This window comes from Papio anubis, chromosome 8, assembly GCF_008728515.1.
Source record: "Papio anubis isolate 15944 chromosome 8, Panubis1.0, whole genome shotgun sequence".
NCBI lineage: Eukaryota > Metazoa > Chordata > Mammalia > Primates > Cercopithecidae > Papio > Papio anubis.
The window spans coordinates 19,998,040-20,011,783 of NC_044983.1; the positions used below are offsets into that span (position 1 = coordinate 19,998,040).

At 54.0% G+C, this 13,744-nt stretch overlaps 1 protein-coding gene across 4 annotated transcripts; it reads right to left on the bottom strand.

The window, feature by feature from the left end:
- Positions 1-8,037: 8,037 nt before the first annotated feature.
- Positions 8,038-13,025, bottom strand: DOK2 (docking protein 2). Of its 4 annotated transcripts, XM_021942097.2 has the most exons (5): positions 12,396-13,025; positions 11,071-11,352; positions 10,749-10,836; positions 9,520-9,704; positions 8,038-9,097 (listed from the first exon to the last, which is right to left on the bottom strand). In XM_021942097.2, the coding sequence occupies exons 1-5, from the start codon at positions 12,456-12,458 to the stop codon at positions 8,477-8,479; spliced, it is 1,239 nt and encodes a 412-aa protein (XP_021797789.1). In that variant the 5' UTR covers positions 12,459-13,025; the 3' UTR covers positions 8,038-8,476. The 4 variants fall into 4 exon arrangements, with proteins under 4 accessions (XP_021797789.1, XP_031525280.1, XP_021797790.1 ...); XM_031669420.1 differs by lacking the exon at positions 11,071-11,352 and having other exon boundaries at positions 12,396-12,648; XM_021942098.2 differs by lacking the exon at positions 10,749-10,836 and having other exon boundaries at positions 12,396-12,641.
- Between the last annotated feature and the right edge of the window lie 719 nt (positions 13,026-13,744).

A 13,744-nucleotide genomic window follows, 5' to 3' on the forward strand; every position in this document is an offset into this window, starting at 1 on the left:
GACCGGGCGCGGTGGCTCACGCCTGTAATCCCAGCACTTTGGGAAGCCGAGGCGGGTGGATCACGAGGTCAGGAGATCGAGACCATCCTGGCTAACATGGTGAAACCCCGTCTCTACTGAAAATACAAAAAATTAGCTGGGCATGGTGGCGGGCGCCTGTAGTCCCAGCTACTCGGGAGGCTGAGGCAGGAGAATGGCGTGAACCCGGGAGGCGGAGCTTGCAGTGAGCCGAGATCGTGCCACTGCACTCCAGCCTGGGCGACAGAGCGAGACTCCGTCTCAAAAACAAACAAACAAACAAACAAACAAAAAAACAAAGAAAAAAAAAAAGGAAAAAAAAAAATTTCCCTGTGGATGCAGGAAGCCTTGACTTCGGTGATTGAGTCCTTTCCCTGAAGCACAACCATAAACAAATTCTCATAAAATGTAAAACACCTGAGAGGGATTTAAAAATTAACTTGTCCTCAGTTTCCATAAGTACGAAAATAAGGCCTTAGGCTGGAGTGCTGTTAGGACCTTTCCGGATCAGACATTGTGCTCCTCGAAATCTCCGTGATGAAGAGTTTCTCAGCCCCTGGGGCTTCCAGACAGCCCCATCCAGTGCAGGACGAGGGCCGAGGTGAGGACATAGGCACACGGAGAGAGGTGGGAAAAGTGTCCATGCCCTGTCTGTGCCTCCATCTGCAAGCCTGGCTGCCAGGTTCTGAGAGTGCATCAGAGATGCAACACCAAGCAGCCCCCAACTGCAGGTCCTGCTCAAGACCATTCTCACCCTCTGGGGGCCCTGGAGACCTCATTCACTCCAGTGATGCCTCACCCTACAGCATCTGTGTTTTAAAAGAAGCCTGCTAGGAGAGGGAAGGTGCTCTACCCAAAATGCAAATGGTGGGATTCTTGGCATCAGTAGGGGCTGTATTTACGGAGAGAGAGTCCTCTAGAGCACCACAACTCATTACATACTGGAGATCACCTGTGTTCCTCAAAGGCAAAGTGGGCTTCATTTATTTTTCCAATCGAGAAGCAGTTATTTGTACCTACCTCGCGCCAGGCATTGTATTAAGGGTCAGGGATAGAACAATGGACCAGGTAAAGTATGAACCCTGGCCTTGGAACATTTGCAGTCTAGTGGGAGAGATGGTAAACTCCTTCCGAATGTTCTCTTGGCTCTTTTCTGCCCACCTTCTCCCCAGCTTCCTCCTCTCAGAAGGGTTACTGTTCCCAGAGCTCCTCTGGCTGGCTGCAGGGCAGCGGCCGCGGGCGTCTGTATTGATCGCATCAGTTGGTGAGCCCTGTCAAATGAATCAGGTGCTCCTGCCCAGCAAGGAATCTGCCTCTGCACCCCGATGAGCCGCCTGCTGTGCGGTGAGTGGATGTGGCAGCTCAGATGAAAGGAGGAAAGCCCTCGCCGTGGCTGCCTGTTCTCCAGCCTTGCCTGAAGCCAAAGGTCTTGTAGTCTGTGAAGTATCTTCCCTTCCTGGCTCTCCCATTTCTGGGCATAATAGGCCACTTGAGCATTGCTCTGCCCTGGCGTGCAAATTCGCCCCCGCTAAAGCCCCCCTGTCCAGCAGCTGAAAGGCCATTCATGCTGCTCTCTTCACCTCTCCTGAAACACTCTTCCGCTTTTGTGCTTTCCTGTCAAAAGACTAGCTCCTTCCCAACCAAGTCCTTCTACCCGCAAAGCCTCAGTTCACCCTCCGAAGACAAGGAGATCTCTGCTCCTCTATGCCTCCATTGCCTTGTTGGTAAGATAGGGATGTCTTGCCTTGCCCACCTGGCAGAGCTGTTGAAGGTGAAATGAGATCATGGATAATCCCGGAGCTCTGTGTGTGGCAGGCACTGTTCTCCGAGCTGGGCATTTATTCACTCATTTCGTCCTCACCACAAGCCTCTGAGACACATATTATCATCATCTTCATTTTTCATATGTGGAAACAGATGCAGCTGCCCAGAGACACAGCTAGCAAGTTGCAGAAGCAGATTTTGGACCCAGATAGTCAGGCTATGGTCTGTGTGCTTAACAGTCCACACTCAACTGCCCCCAAAACAGTTTGGAAACAGAAAGTGCTGTATGAACTCAAGAACATTCTTATCATCCTAAATGCCAGTGCCCCCTCCTGCACACCTCTCACTCCACCCCACCCACCCCTCCCCAATCAAACACCTGGACGCACAAGGCCAACCCCGCCCTGGATGCAGGTCCCCGAATTACTTAGCCGAGCACTGGGACCCCATCTCCCTCACAAGTCTGTCAGAACCCAGTGCTCCCCAGTCTGTTCCCCTACTCCATCCCCGACCAGCCGTCTCTGGCCCAGAGATCCAGGAGCTAGAGTCAAGAAGCGGGTTCTGACCAGGTATGGTGCCTCACACCTGTAATCCCAGCACTTTGGGAGACTGAAGCTGGCGAATGGCTTGAGCTCAGGAGTTTGAGACCAGCCTGGGCAACACAGAAAAACTCCATCTCTACAAAACAAAACAAAACAAAACAAAATACAAAAAATTAGCTGGGTGTGGTGCATAGCTGAGTATGGTAGGCAGGTCTGTCCTGTAGCTCCCAGCTACTTGGGAGACTGAGGTAGGAGAATCACCTGAGCCCAGGAGGTCAAGGTTGCAGTGAGCTGAGATCACGCCACTGCACTCCAGCCTGGATGACAAAGTGAGACGCTGTCTCAAAAAAATAAAAAGCAGACAGGGCACGGTGGCGCACGCCTATAATCCCAGCACTTTGGGAGGCCAAGGTGGGTGGATTACCTGAGTTCAGGAGTTCGAGACCAGCCTGACCAACATGGTGAAATCACGTCTCTACTAAAAATACAAAATTAGCCAAGTGTGGCGGTGTATGCCTGTAATCCCAGCTACTCGGGAGGCTGAGGCAGGAGAATCACTTGAACCCAGGAGGAGGAGGGTGCAGTGAGCCAAGATCATGCCATTGCACTCCAGCCTGGCCAACAAGAGCAAAACTCCATCTCAAAAGAAAAAAAAAGAAAAAAGAAAAAAGAAAAAGCAGAGGGTTCCAAAGGTTGCAGGGAGGCACAGGAGGAGAGAAGCAGGTCTGGCCATAGCCTGGAGATTGATGGGTTCTGCTTCATGCTGTCCAGCATTGGACCCGCCCGGGAGCTGAAGATGGGAGCAGAACAATGATGAACAGCCTCCTGCCATGGGGAAGCCAGCTTGAGGCCTAATCAGATCAGATACCCCCTCCCGGCTCCTCTGGCTCCTCTCCCTCCTCCTTACAGCTCACCGACCTCCCGCACTTACTCCCCAGCCCTGCCCTGCCTGAGGTCTCCAGCCACCCCAACTGGTTTTATAAATGGCCCTTGCAGGCGGTGGGCACCTTGGCTAATTGAGTCAGCACCCATGAGGCAGAAGGCAGGAGGCTGGTTAGCATCACGGCTGAAAGGCAGTGACAGCAACAACTTGAGTGGAGTCGTCAGGGAGGAGCCTGCAGGAGCAGAGAGCGCCAAGGAGCTGGGTCTTTGTAGATTCTGAAGCTCCAGGGGGAGAACTCATGGGGTGGGAAGTAGGGGGACGACCTGGCCACCCCCACTGTCACAGGCTTACACCATGGACCACAGGCCAACACACACACACACACACACACACCCCACTTCTATGCTTTGGAAAAAGAAAATCCAAGGTGAGGCAAGAGAAGCAGAGAAGAAAAGGAACAGGAAGAATGATGTTGTGTGCTGTGTGTGCACATCTCTATGCTAGATGCCAGTCATGCAGCCAACCTTACCTGCCCCGATGTCACCTCTGCATAATAACTAGCAAATGAAACCAGTTTATAAGAATCCTGGTGACAGCAAACCTCATGGTGTCAACAGCTGTCTGACTTCGAACCTTGGAGCCTTCAAGAGGCCCTTCTGGGTGGATCAATCACTTGCTGTGACATTGCCCTGTCCCCTTTGAGGGCAGCTGTTTCCTTACATATGAATTTGCCCCTGGGCATCCTGGTGGCATAGAAACCCTCCAAGGAGGCCTGGTGCAGTGGCTCACACCTGTAATCCCAGCACTTTGGGAGGCCAAGGCAGGTGGATCACCTGAGGTCAGGCGTTTGAGCCCAACCCGGCCAACATGGTAAAACTCCATCTCTACTAAAAACATAAAAAATTAGCCAGGTGGGGTGGCAGGTGCCTGTAATCCCAGCTACCCGGGAGGCAGAGGCAGGAGAATCGCCTGAACCTGGGATGTGGAGGTTGCAGTGAGCCGAGATCTTGCTGTTGCACTCCAGCCTGGGCTACAAGAGCGAAATTCCATCTCAAAAAAAAAAAAGAAAGAAAGAAAAGAACCCTCCAAGCAGGCCCTCACTGCCGTGTGTCTGTTTGACGAGGGTGATCCCTCAAGCAAGCTCCTTCATTCTTGTGTTCAGCCTGCCCACTCCACACTGTAGGCCCCGCGAGGGTGGGATAGGTTTGTGCTGTTCCCCAGCTCCCAGGCGGGGCTGGTCCATGAGAGATGCTCCACAGCATTTGCTTTTTTTGTTGTTTTTGTTTTTCAGACAGGGTCTCACTCTGTCCCCCAGGCTGCTGTGCAGTGGCTCAATCACAGCTCACTATAGCCTCAACCTCCAGGGCTCAAGCAATCCTCCCACCTCAGCCTCCCGAGTAGCTGGGGCTACAAACAAGCACCACCAAACTCAGCTAATTTTTAATTTTTCTTAGAGATAGAGTTTCCCTATGCTGTCCAGACTGGTTTCAAACTCCTGGGCTTAAGCGATCCTCCCACCTTGGCCTCCCAAAGTGCTGAAATTATAGGCATGAGCCACTGTGCCTGGCCCATGGCATTTGTTGAATGGAGGAAGGTATACGTTGCAGGTGACCATGGTGCCACTGAGGTTGGTTGTAGTGGCACTGACACCATTCTCGGGAGGGTGGCGCACCCCTTGGATCAAATCTTCTGAAAGCGACCCTGATGGCATGATCAGCATTTTCTCAACAACTGTCTTAAGGACTTTCATTACCCCTCCCAACTTCCCCAAACACTACTTCCCCTGCCCCTCCAGCCCTCACCCCACCTTTCCCAAGAGCCCCAATCAACCACTTCCCCTTGCATGGCACAGAGAGCACCAGAATGGAAGAACCCAAGTCCCTAGATATGGAAAGTGACAAGAGGGGACAAAAGGACGATGTCCAGCTTAGGACCCCGAACTTCTTGAAGGCAGGGTCCACACATCTGGGAGTAGGATTCTGAGGCTCTGAAGGGACAAGCTCTGACATGCAGATTCCTCAAATTATCCCCAAGCCCTTTGGGTAGTAAATGCCTTCCTTCAGAGCCAAGCCCCCAAGCCTGGTGGTGGTGAAGCCCCCAGTGGCCTTTTCCACAGGTTAACACCGCCCCCTGCCGGGCTAAGCCGGGACAGCCACTTCAAATGCCACCTTAGGAAATCGGAAACTTGGCTACCTGGCCAAAGAGAACACCCAACTCCCACAGCTGGCCTGAAGAGGGGAAGAGTAAAATCTTTGGAAGTGGGGACTTCTAGCCTTCAGTGATCCTGAGGCTGGGAAGGGAGGGTGACAGGGGGCACCTTCCGCACAGACAGGAAGGCCCCTCACTGGCTCTCTCCAGGCAGCTGATCCATTGCTCAAGTTCCTTCAACAAGGAAAAAGGCCACAGTGAGAGGAGAAACAGAGGTCACAGCACACCTGGGAGGTCGACGTCTATGCCTATGTCTACGCCCCTCTTCCTCCTAAGCGCTAGCTCTTCTGTCCAGTTTCAGGACTCATCTTGCCGGATCAATACCAGCCATCTCCATCTCAATGCATCAGAAACTAAGTTCATCTTTTTCTCAAATCCTGAGTCTCAGGTTGGGCACGGTGGCTCACATCTGTAATCCCAGCACTTTGGGAGGCGAGGTGGGCAGATCACTTGAGGTCAGGAATTTGAGACCAGCCTGGCCAACATGGTGAAATCATGTCTCTACTAAAAAAAAAATACAAAAATTAACCTGGCGTGGTGGCTCACACCTGTCATCCCAGAACCTTGGGAGGCTGAGGCAGGCAGATTACCTGAGGTCAGGAGTTTGAGATCAGCCTGGCCAACATGATGGAATCCCATCTCTACTAAAAATACAAAAAATTAGCCGGGTGTGGTGGTGCATACCTGCAGTCCCAGCTACTTGGGAGGCTGATGGGGGAGAATCGCTGAACCCAGGATGCTGAGATTTCAGTGAGCCGAGATCGCACCACTACAGTCCAGCCTGGGTGACAGAGCGAGATTCTATCTCAGGAGGAAAAAAACAAACAAACCAACCTGAGTCTCTCTAGAAACCCCGTTTCTCTGTGTTCCACATCCACTAGGAGTCCAAGATCCACAGGTGCTAGCTCTATACCATCTTTTGAATCCAGTCCTTTCTGAATTTCTCCCTTTCCCACTTTTCTTGAGCCAGGATCTTGCTCTGTTGCAGAGGCTAAATGATTCTCCAGCCTCAGCCTCCCAAGTAGCTGGGACTACAAGTGTGCACCATGACACCTGGCTAAGTTTATTTGTTGGTTTGTTTGTTTTTATAGAGACAAGTCTCATCACTATGTTGCCCAGGTTGGTTTTGAATTCCTGGGCTCAAGTGATCCTCCCACTTTGGCCTCCCAAGTCGCTGGGATCACAGGTGTGAGCCACGGTGCCCAGATGAATTTCCCTTTTTCTTTTTCTTTTCTTTTCTTTTTTTTTTTTTTTTTTTAGACAGAGTCCTGCTCTGCTGCCCAGACTAGAGTGCAGTGGCGCGATCTCAGCTTACTGCAAGCAATTCTCCTGCCTCAGCCTCCCGAGTAGCTGGGATTACGTGTGCCCGCCACCATGCCCAGCTAATTTTTATACTTTTAGTAGAGATGGGGTTTCACCATCTTGGTCAGGCTGGTCTCGAACTCCTGACCTCGTGATCTACCCTCCTTGGCCTCCCAAAGTCCTGGGATTACAGGTGTAAGCCACCTTGCCTGACAGATTTCCCCTTTTCAATTCAGCCCCAACCTACCCCCTCCCACCCCAAGTCCATCCTCCATAGGGCTATTGGGTTATTGCCCTAAAGCTCAGCTTTTATGGGACTCCTTGTTCAAAAGCCTTTAGTCATTCCACCTTTCCCTCTAATTAGGTACAAATTCCCCTTAATACAGTCAGAATCTGCCTTCCCAACAAGATTATCTCACCTTCCCTGCACTCTGAGCGTAGAACTCCGTCCTGAATGCGACACATCCATACCTCCCCATGGTTTCACCCACACTCCCATTCCTAACCAAGATGCTCCTTCATACTCCCTTAATCTCCAAAGAACTCCTTCCCACCCGTAAACGTCCACCTTACATGGTACTTTTGATATGAAGCCTTTTTGCGCTCCCAACAAATAGTTACCTCTCTGGCACTCATGGCCCTGTCTGGCCCCTTGTGGCACTCACACCCACTCTGTGACAGACACCTGTGCCTTGTCTCATCGCATCCCCTTCTGGGCAGTGTGCCTCTCACAGGCCAGGCAGTCTACAGCCTCCCACAAACAGTGCTCATGCTCTTGGCGGACTGGGTTGATAGCTGAAGTCCATGGACACACCCTGCCAGGAAAGCAGGTTTTGATAAGAGGAGCAAGCACAAGGACACAGGCTGAGCTGCGAGGAAATGGTGTGCGGGGACCTGGGAACCCAGGCCCAATGAGAATCACAGAGCTGGAAGGCTCCTCCTTGTCCACATGGTGCAACCTCCTCATTTTACGAAGATGTGCACAAATCTCAGGGAAGGGAAAGGGCCCAGGACCACACAGCTGATGACTCCCACTCCTGGTGCGTAAGAGGCTCCATCAATCCAATTATTTCCTTCCTTGCAGTTCAGCTTTCCCCCGCTCCCCAGTGCTTCCCCCACCATTTTTCTGACATTGACCTTACCCCAGCAAAAGGGAGACATGCTTGAACACTATTCCCAGGGTGCCCTGACTTCTATGGGCCTCTGTGAGTGGACGCTTGAGGCCCAGCCTAGGCCCCAGGGGGACCTTGCAGCTGGGAGAGGATGTGATCAAGGGTTGTCAGCTGGAGCCTTCTCTCACACAGCATTCATGCCACGTAAAACGTTCCAAAAATGCTTTAATGCCACTGAGAAATCTGAAAGGTGCAGGAAGCTGCCACCATCCACCTGGGTGCCTGGGCCCGGGCTGTCCCTGAAGTGGCCATGAGCAGGCAGGAGGCTTGCATAGCCAAGCAGCCCAGGCAATTGCTGACATCCTTTGCCCTCTGCCCTAAATGCCCCAGGTTCCCCCTCAGCTGGGGAAAGAAAGAGGAGGAAGTGGAAAAAGAGTAGGAGGAGGGTAGTTCTCTCCAGGGCACCCTTCTTGCTTTGGGATGGTGACTCACCCAGCAGGCCCTGGGAGAGGCAATTTATCAGCCCCAACGAAGGCAGGCCAGGCCTCGGGCTCCAGAAGGGGCAGAGGAGGTTCTTCTGATGCAGTGGTCAGGAGGAGTCACCAGCAGAAGCCAGGGGGCGGTGGACCATCCCTCTGCTGCCTCTGTTACTTCGGGCCTTTCTTAAGTACAACATTGTCATACTCAGTTCCTGGCTGCCAGCCAGAGGCAGAGAAATCCTGCCCAGCTGGGTGGATATGCTGGAGGCCAGCAGGGTCCCTGTCAGCTGTTGCCTGCCTCCTCCATGCCTCACCCCGGGGCTCCTGCAGGCTGTCATACAGGGACAGGGCAGCCACTCCTTCGGGCTCATCGTATATGTGGTCGTGTCGAGGAGGAGGGGGCTCCTCAATGCTGTCGTACAGAGGGTCGGCCGGGAGCTGAGGAGGGACTGCCAAGATGCCCCTGAAGTTCTTCCCCAAGGAACGGGCCACCGCATCGAAGGGCACGGCATACTCCCCCTCCGGGCCCCGAGGCCGTGGAGCAGGCACCGGTGTGGTGGGTGAAGGCGGTGGCAGTGAGTCATGGGGCCGGGAGTAGGGGCTCTCAGGCCGGGACAGCGAGGCGGGGATTGTGGCTGGCTGGGGTTGCAGTGTCGGGGGTGCAGCATTCTTCTGGGCAGAGATGGCCTCTTCCAGGGCCAAGAAGATCTCATTGCCTTGCCGGGTTTCGAACTCAAAGTTGCCCTCTCCAGAAATGCAGCGCCGGCCTGCCTCAAAGGAAAAGGTTACCTGGGCCAGGGAGAAAGGAGGTTATCGGCCAGGCCACAGGGCAAGGATGCTTTTTTTTTTTTTTTTTTTTTTTTTAGACAGAGTCTCACTCTGTCTCCAGGCTGGAGTGCAGTGGCACGATCTCAGCTCACTGCAACCTCTGCCTCCCGGGTTCAAGTGATTCTCCTGCCTCAGCCTCCCGAGTAGCTGGGACTATAGGCACGTGCCACCACGCCCAGCTAATTTTTGTATTTTTTGTAGAGACAGGGTTTCACCATGTTGGCCAGGATGGTCTCAATCTCTTGACCTCATGATCACCTCCTGCCTCCTCCTCCCGCCATCCTCTCTGCCTTGGATGTCCACCTCTGCCTCTCCCTGATCACCCCTCTTTGTTTGTAGCTTATCCTTTCTCTCAGCCTGCCCTGGTGCACCTTCCCACTCACCTTGTCCCGCCCAAAGCGCCGCAGAAACCTGTAGGGCCAGTTGTACAGCTGGGTCCCTGGCTCGGGCCCACCCCACAGCTCCAGGGCACTCTCCCCAGCCCGGAGGGTATAGGACCCCCGCAGGTGGCACCTCTCACTGGCTTCTGTAGGTCTCATGGTCACAGCAAATTCCTTGTGGGGGGCAACTGGGGAGAAGAAGAGAGAGAAGGTGAAGGCAGTTAATGGGAAACAACTGGCCTGTCTCACCACTGCCCAGTTCTAAATGAGTGTACCAGAAGTTTTCTAGAAAGAGTATTATCCACGCACTCATGGCCCCCTACCTGGGCCTTGGAGGCTGAGCTGCTCTGTACCAGGTCATACTCTCCAAAAGGTCAGGTACCTCCACCACCTACCCTAGTAGGCATCACGCCCCTACCCACATCCACCCCAACCTCATGCCCACATCCTTCCTGCCCCTGTCGCCAGAGCCACTCTTGTCTTCCCCACCCCATCTCTCACCCAAAACCAGCCACCACCCCAGTCCCTATGGTCACAGCTGCAGGTGAAGCCTTGGCCCTGCCCTCCCACTGCCGGGGCCCTGGGGGTGGAGCTTAGATGGAAGACAGATGAAAGCTTCTCCTTCCTCCACCAGCTCCCCAAAAGCAGCACCCAGGGCCGGGCGCGGTGGCTCACGCCTGTAATCCCAACACTTTGGGAGGCTCAGGCAGGTGGATCACCTGATGTCAGGAGTGTGAGACCAGCCTGGCCAACATGGTGAAACCCTGTCTCTACTAAAAATACAAAAAATCAGCCAGGCGTGGTGGCAGGCACCTGTAATCCCAGCTGCTCAGGAGGCTGAGGCAGGAGAATCGCTTGAACCTGGGAGGCGGAGGTTGCAGTGAGCCAAGATTGTGCCATTGCACTCCAACCTCGGCGACAAAAGCAAAACTCCATCTCAAAAAAAGAAAAAAGCAGCACCCTCACCTGGGCCCCCTGCCTTCCCCTCTCCCACCAGCAGGCCCTAGGTAAGATGAGGTGAACCCAGGGAGAGACTCAGGGCAGGGCAGGCTCCCCTAGGTTGGGCTGCACCCGGAAGCGAAAAGGAGAGGCTGATAAGGGGGCTGGCCCAGGCTGGGAGTAACCACAAGGCAGGAAGACTCGGGGCCAGCAGCTAGCCAGCCCACACCTCCTCTCCACCTCACCCTGGGGAGAGCCCCCGGGGGAGAGCAGGGCAGCCCCCGCCCCCTCACCTGTGGCCGCGCTGCTGTACAATTCATTTTCCTCCATGCAGGGCCGGCTCTGCTTTCCCTCTGGCCCCGAGAGCTCCTTCCTCTGCCCCTAGGGAGGAGGCCCCAGGTCTCACCACCTTCCCCGACCAGGCCCCCCTCTGGCCCAGGCCTTCTTTCAGGCCACCTCAGCCTGCTGGCTTTGTCTGCACACTGGCTTCGGGTCCCCGCCATCGAGGAAGCACCCCATTACCCCGACCTCATCCTCTAACACTTGCCCACAGGAAGCATCTAACACCCTCGGTCTGCACGCCCCCTTGCCCTTTCGGCACCCCGGGCGACTCACGGGGAAGGCCAGGAGGCAGATGGCCTGCACCCAGTCGCCGCGCTCTGCAGCAGGGGCCGCCAGCAGGTACAGGCGCTCCTTGGTCTCCAGTAAGAAGGCACTGGTGTCCCGGGGGCTGCTGGCCTCTCCGCCGGCCTCGGCCACCCGCAGGCAGTCACTGAGGCGGATGACCTTCCGGGCAGCCTCACCCCGACGTGGCTTCTCCGGGCCCTCCTGCAGCTCCAGCCGGGCCAAGGCGCAGTCCGATTCTCCATACAGTGAGGCCCCGAAGCGGCGCCATTTCTGTGCCAGAGGCGTGGGAGGCGGGGGCGGGAGGGAGCCACCCAGAGATGGGAGATGGTGAGCCAAGGGGAGAAGAGGAACCGTGGAAGGGGGACTGGGGCAGCCACTTGGAGATGGGGAGAGAGAGGTGAAGATCACAGGAGACCCAGGGAGGCAGAGAAGAGGACAGTGACTGCAGGAATTAGAAAATCGGAGATCAGCCGCCAGCCCCGAGAAAGAGGGCCACGACCAGGAGCAGAGACTGCCCAGGCAGAAAGCAACACAGGGATGAGCCCAAAGCAGGCTGCAAGAAGGCCAAACAGGCCCACCGCAGCGGACTCCGGTCCCGGAGAGGAAAGCGGGGCAGTGGCCGAGGCCCAGAGGAGGGAGTGAGGAGGGCGGCATGTGACCCGGGCTGACGACTTATTTTCCTTCCGTACAAAATTCTGATGGCAGCCCTGTTCTCCAGGAACTTCTCTCTACCCTCCTGAACCTTGCTGCCTCACTGCTTGATAGGTTGGGCCATGAGACAGAGACAGGTATTCCCGCCAGTATTGGTTGGGGGACGAGGACTTCCTGGTTCAAGGAGGCCAGGGAAGGAGAAAGAGGATGGACAGCCGGCTGGGATCCAGGCCCCTAGAGGCCCCAGCCCAAGCTGAATACCAGCTACATGCACCCCACTGGGGTGGGGAAGGAACCTCTACTGTCATCCTAAACTATCCCTCCAGCTGCCCATTCCATTCCCTTCCCAGGTGTCCAGTGAAAATAAGTCAACACAGAGCAAGAGAGCAAAAGAGGCAAGAGATGAAGCCAGCACAGCGCCCTACCCCCACCCAGGGCAAACAGCCCTCAGTAAAGAGCACAGCTTGGGACCTGGTTGGGGCCTGGTTCAGGAGACAGAGTCTAGTAGGAAAAGAGCCCTCCCAAAGTTGAGCTCTGGGTCTAACTTGGTGGGTGCACAGTCAGACCTATAAGGGTTTTGAGTATGAAACTCCCTCTCCACCCCAGGAATTCTAGCAGCCCCCCAGGCCTCCTGTCCAACCCCAGCCCAGCCTCACTCCTACCTTTCCAAACGTCTGTTGCTGCTGAAGATACAGGAAGCCTTGTTTCACTGCCCCGTCTCCCATCCTCTGACCATCTCCGGGCCCCAGGCTTCAGCAATCTCCTTCTCTCCTGCCCTTGCCTCTCTCTTCTCAGTCGTGTGTTCCCCTTCTCTGAAGTTCATTTCCTCTCTGCCTAGGGTTTTCTACACTATTCTAGTCTGCTCGATGACGACAGGCCGATAGGCCCTGTGGTTTCTTCTGAGTGTGTGTTCTTTTTTTTTTTTTTTTCTGAGTGAGTTTTATACTCAAGCTTCCTGCATTTTCAGTGAGTTAGAGACAATTGCCAAAAAGCCAAATGCCAGCTCTTCAGTGAGCAACAGTTCAGGTACAGAAGTTGGCACAGGGAGGCACCAGCAAAGAGTGGCTGACCGGCTGGAAAAGAGACCTAGAAACCAAACTAGACAGTGAAATCAGTAGCAGAAGGGCCCCACCTTAAGCTGTACACAAGTTGGAAGGGACAAACCACTAAGTTACCTGAGGCTTGGAAAGTCTGAGGAATTTATTTGAGGCCACCAAACCAGAACCCAGCCCTCTCAACTCTTAACAGCTAGAACCATACACATGGCATTGCATGGAGAGAAATATAAGACAGCTCATGTGGGCCTAACCAGATACCACTTTCACATATGCACACACACACACACACACACACACACACACACACAGAAAGAGAGAGGCAACCGTTGAACTACATGGGACCACTCCCTGCCTGCCAACAACACACACTCACACCAACCCTGTAAAGATTCTAGAAACATGATCATCCCCTCTGGATGGAGATCAGGAGAAGGGACTGACTCCCCAAGTACATTTCAACTGTTGGATTTTTGCCTTCTTTCAGGCGTTCCTGAGCATTAGAAAGATACTTAGGTTTCATCTGCAAATTATGTTAAGTTTCAATAGCAATCACTTTCATATACATTTTGAAAATGCTTCATAGTTACCGAAAGTGCTTTGCAGCTCACAAAGCTTCTAGGTATCCACTTTTCATCAGCCACACTGTACCTTGACAAAGGCAGGGCTGGTGTGAACACATTTATTTGCAACTTGCCTGAGGTCACAGAGGTAGTTGTGGACAGAGGAAGAAGTAGAGACCAGGGCTCCTGATCTGTAATTCGACATTTTGCAGGGCCCCTAAATGGAATCCAGATCCATGCAAAAAGATCCATTGCTGTGGAGAAATCCAAGCTGCTCAGAGAAGTTTAACTTAAAGCCAGATGGTTTAGAGAAGCAATCTGTATGGAGGCACAGTGCAGAAGTGTTGGAAAAAACTTGAGACTCAGACCAACACTCTTAGGGTTAATCCCATA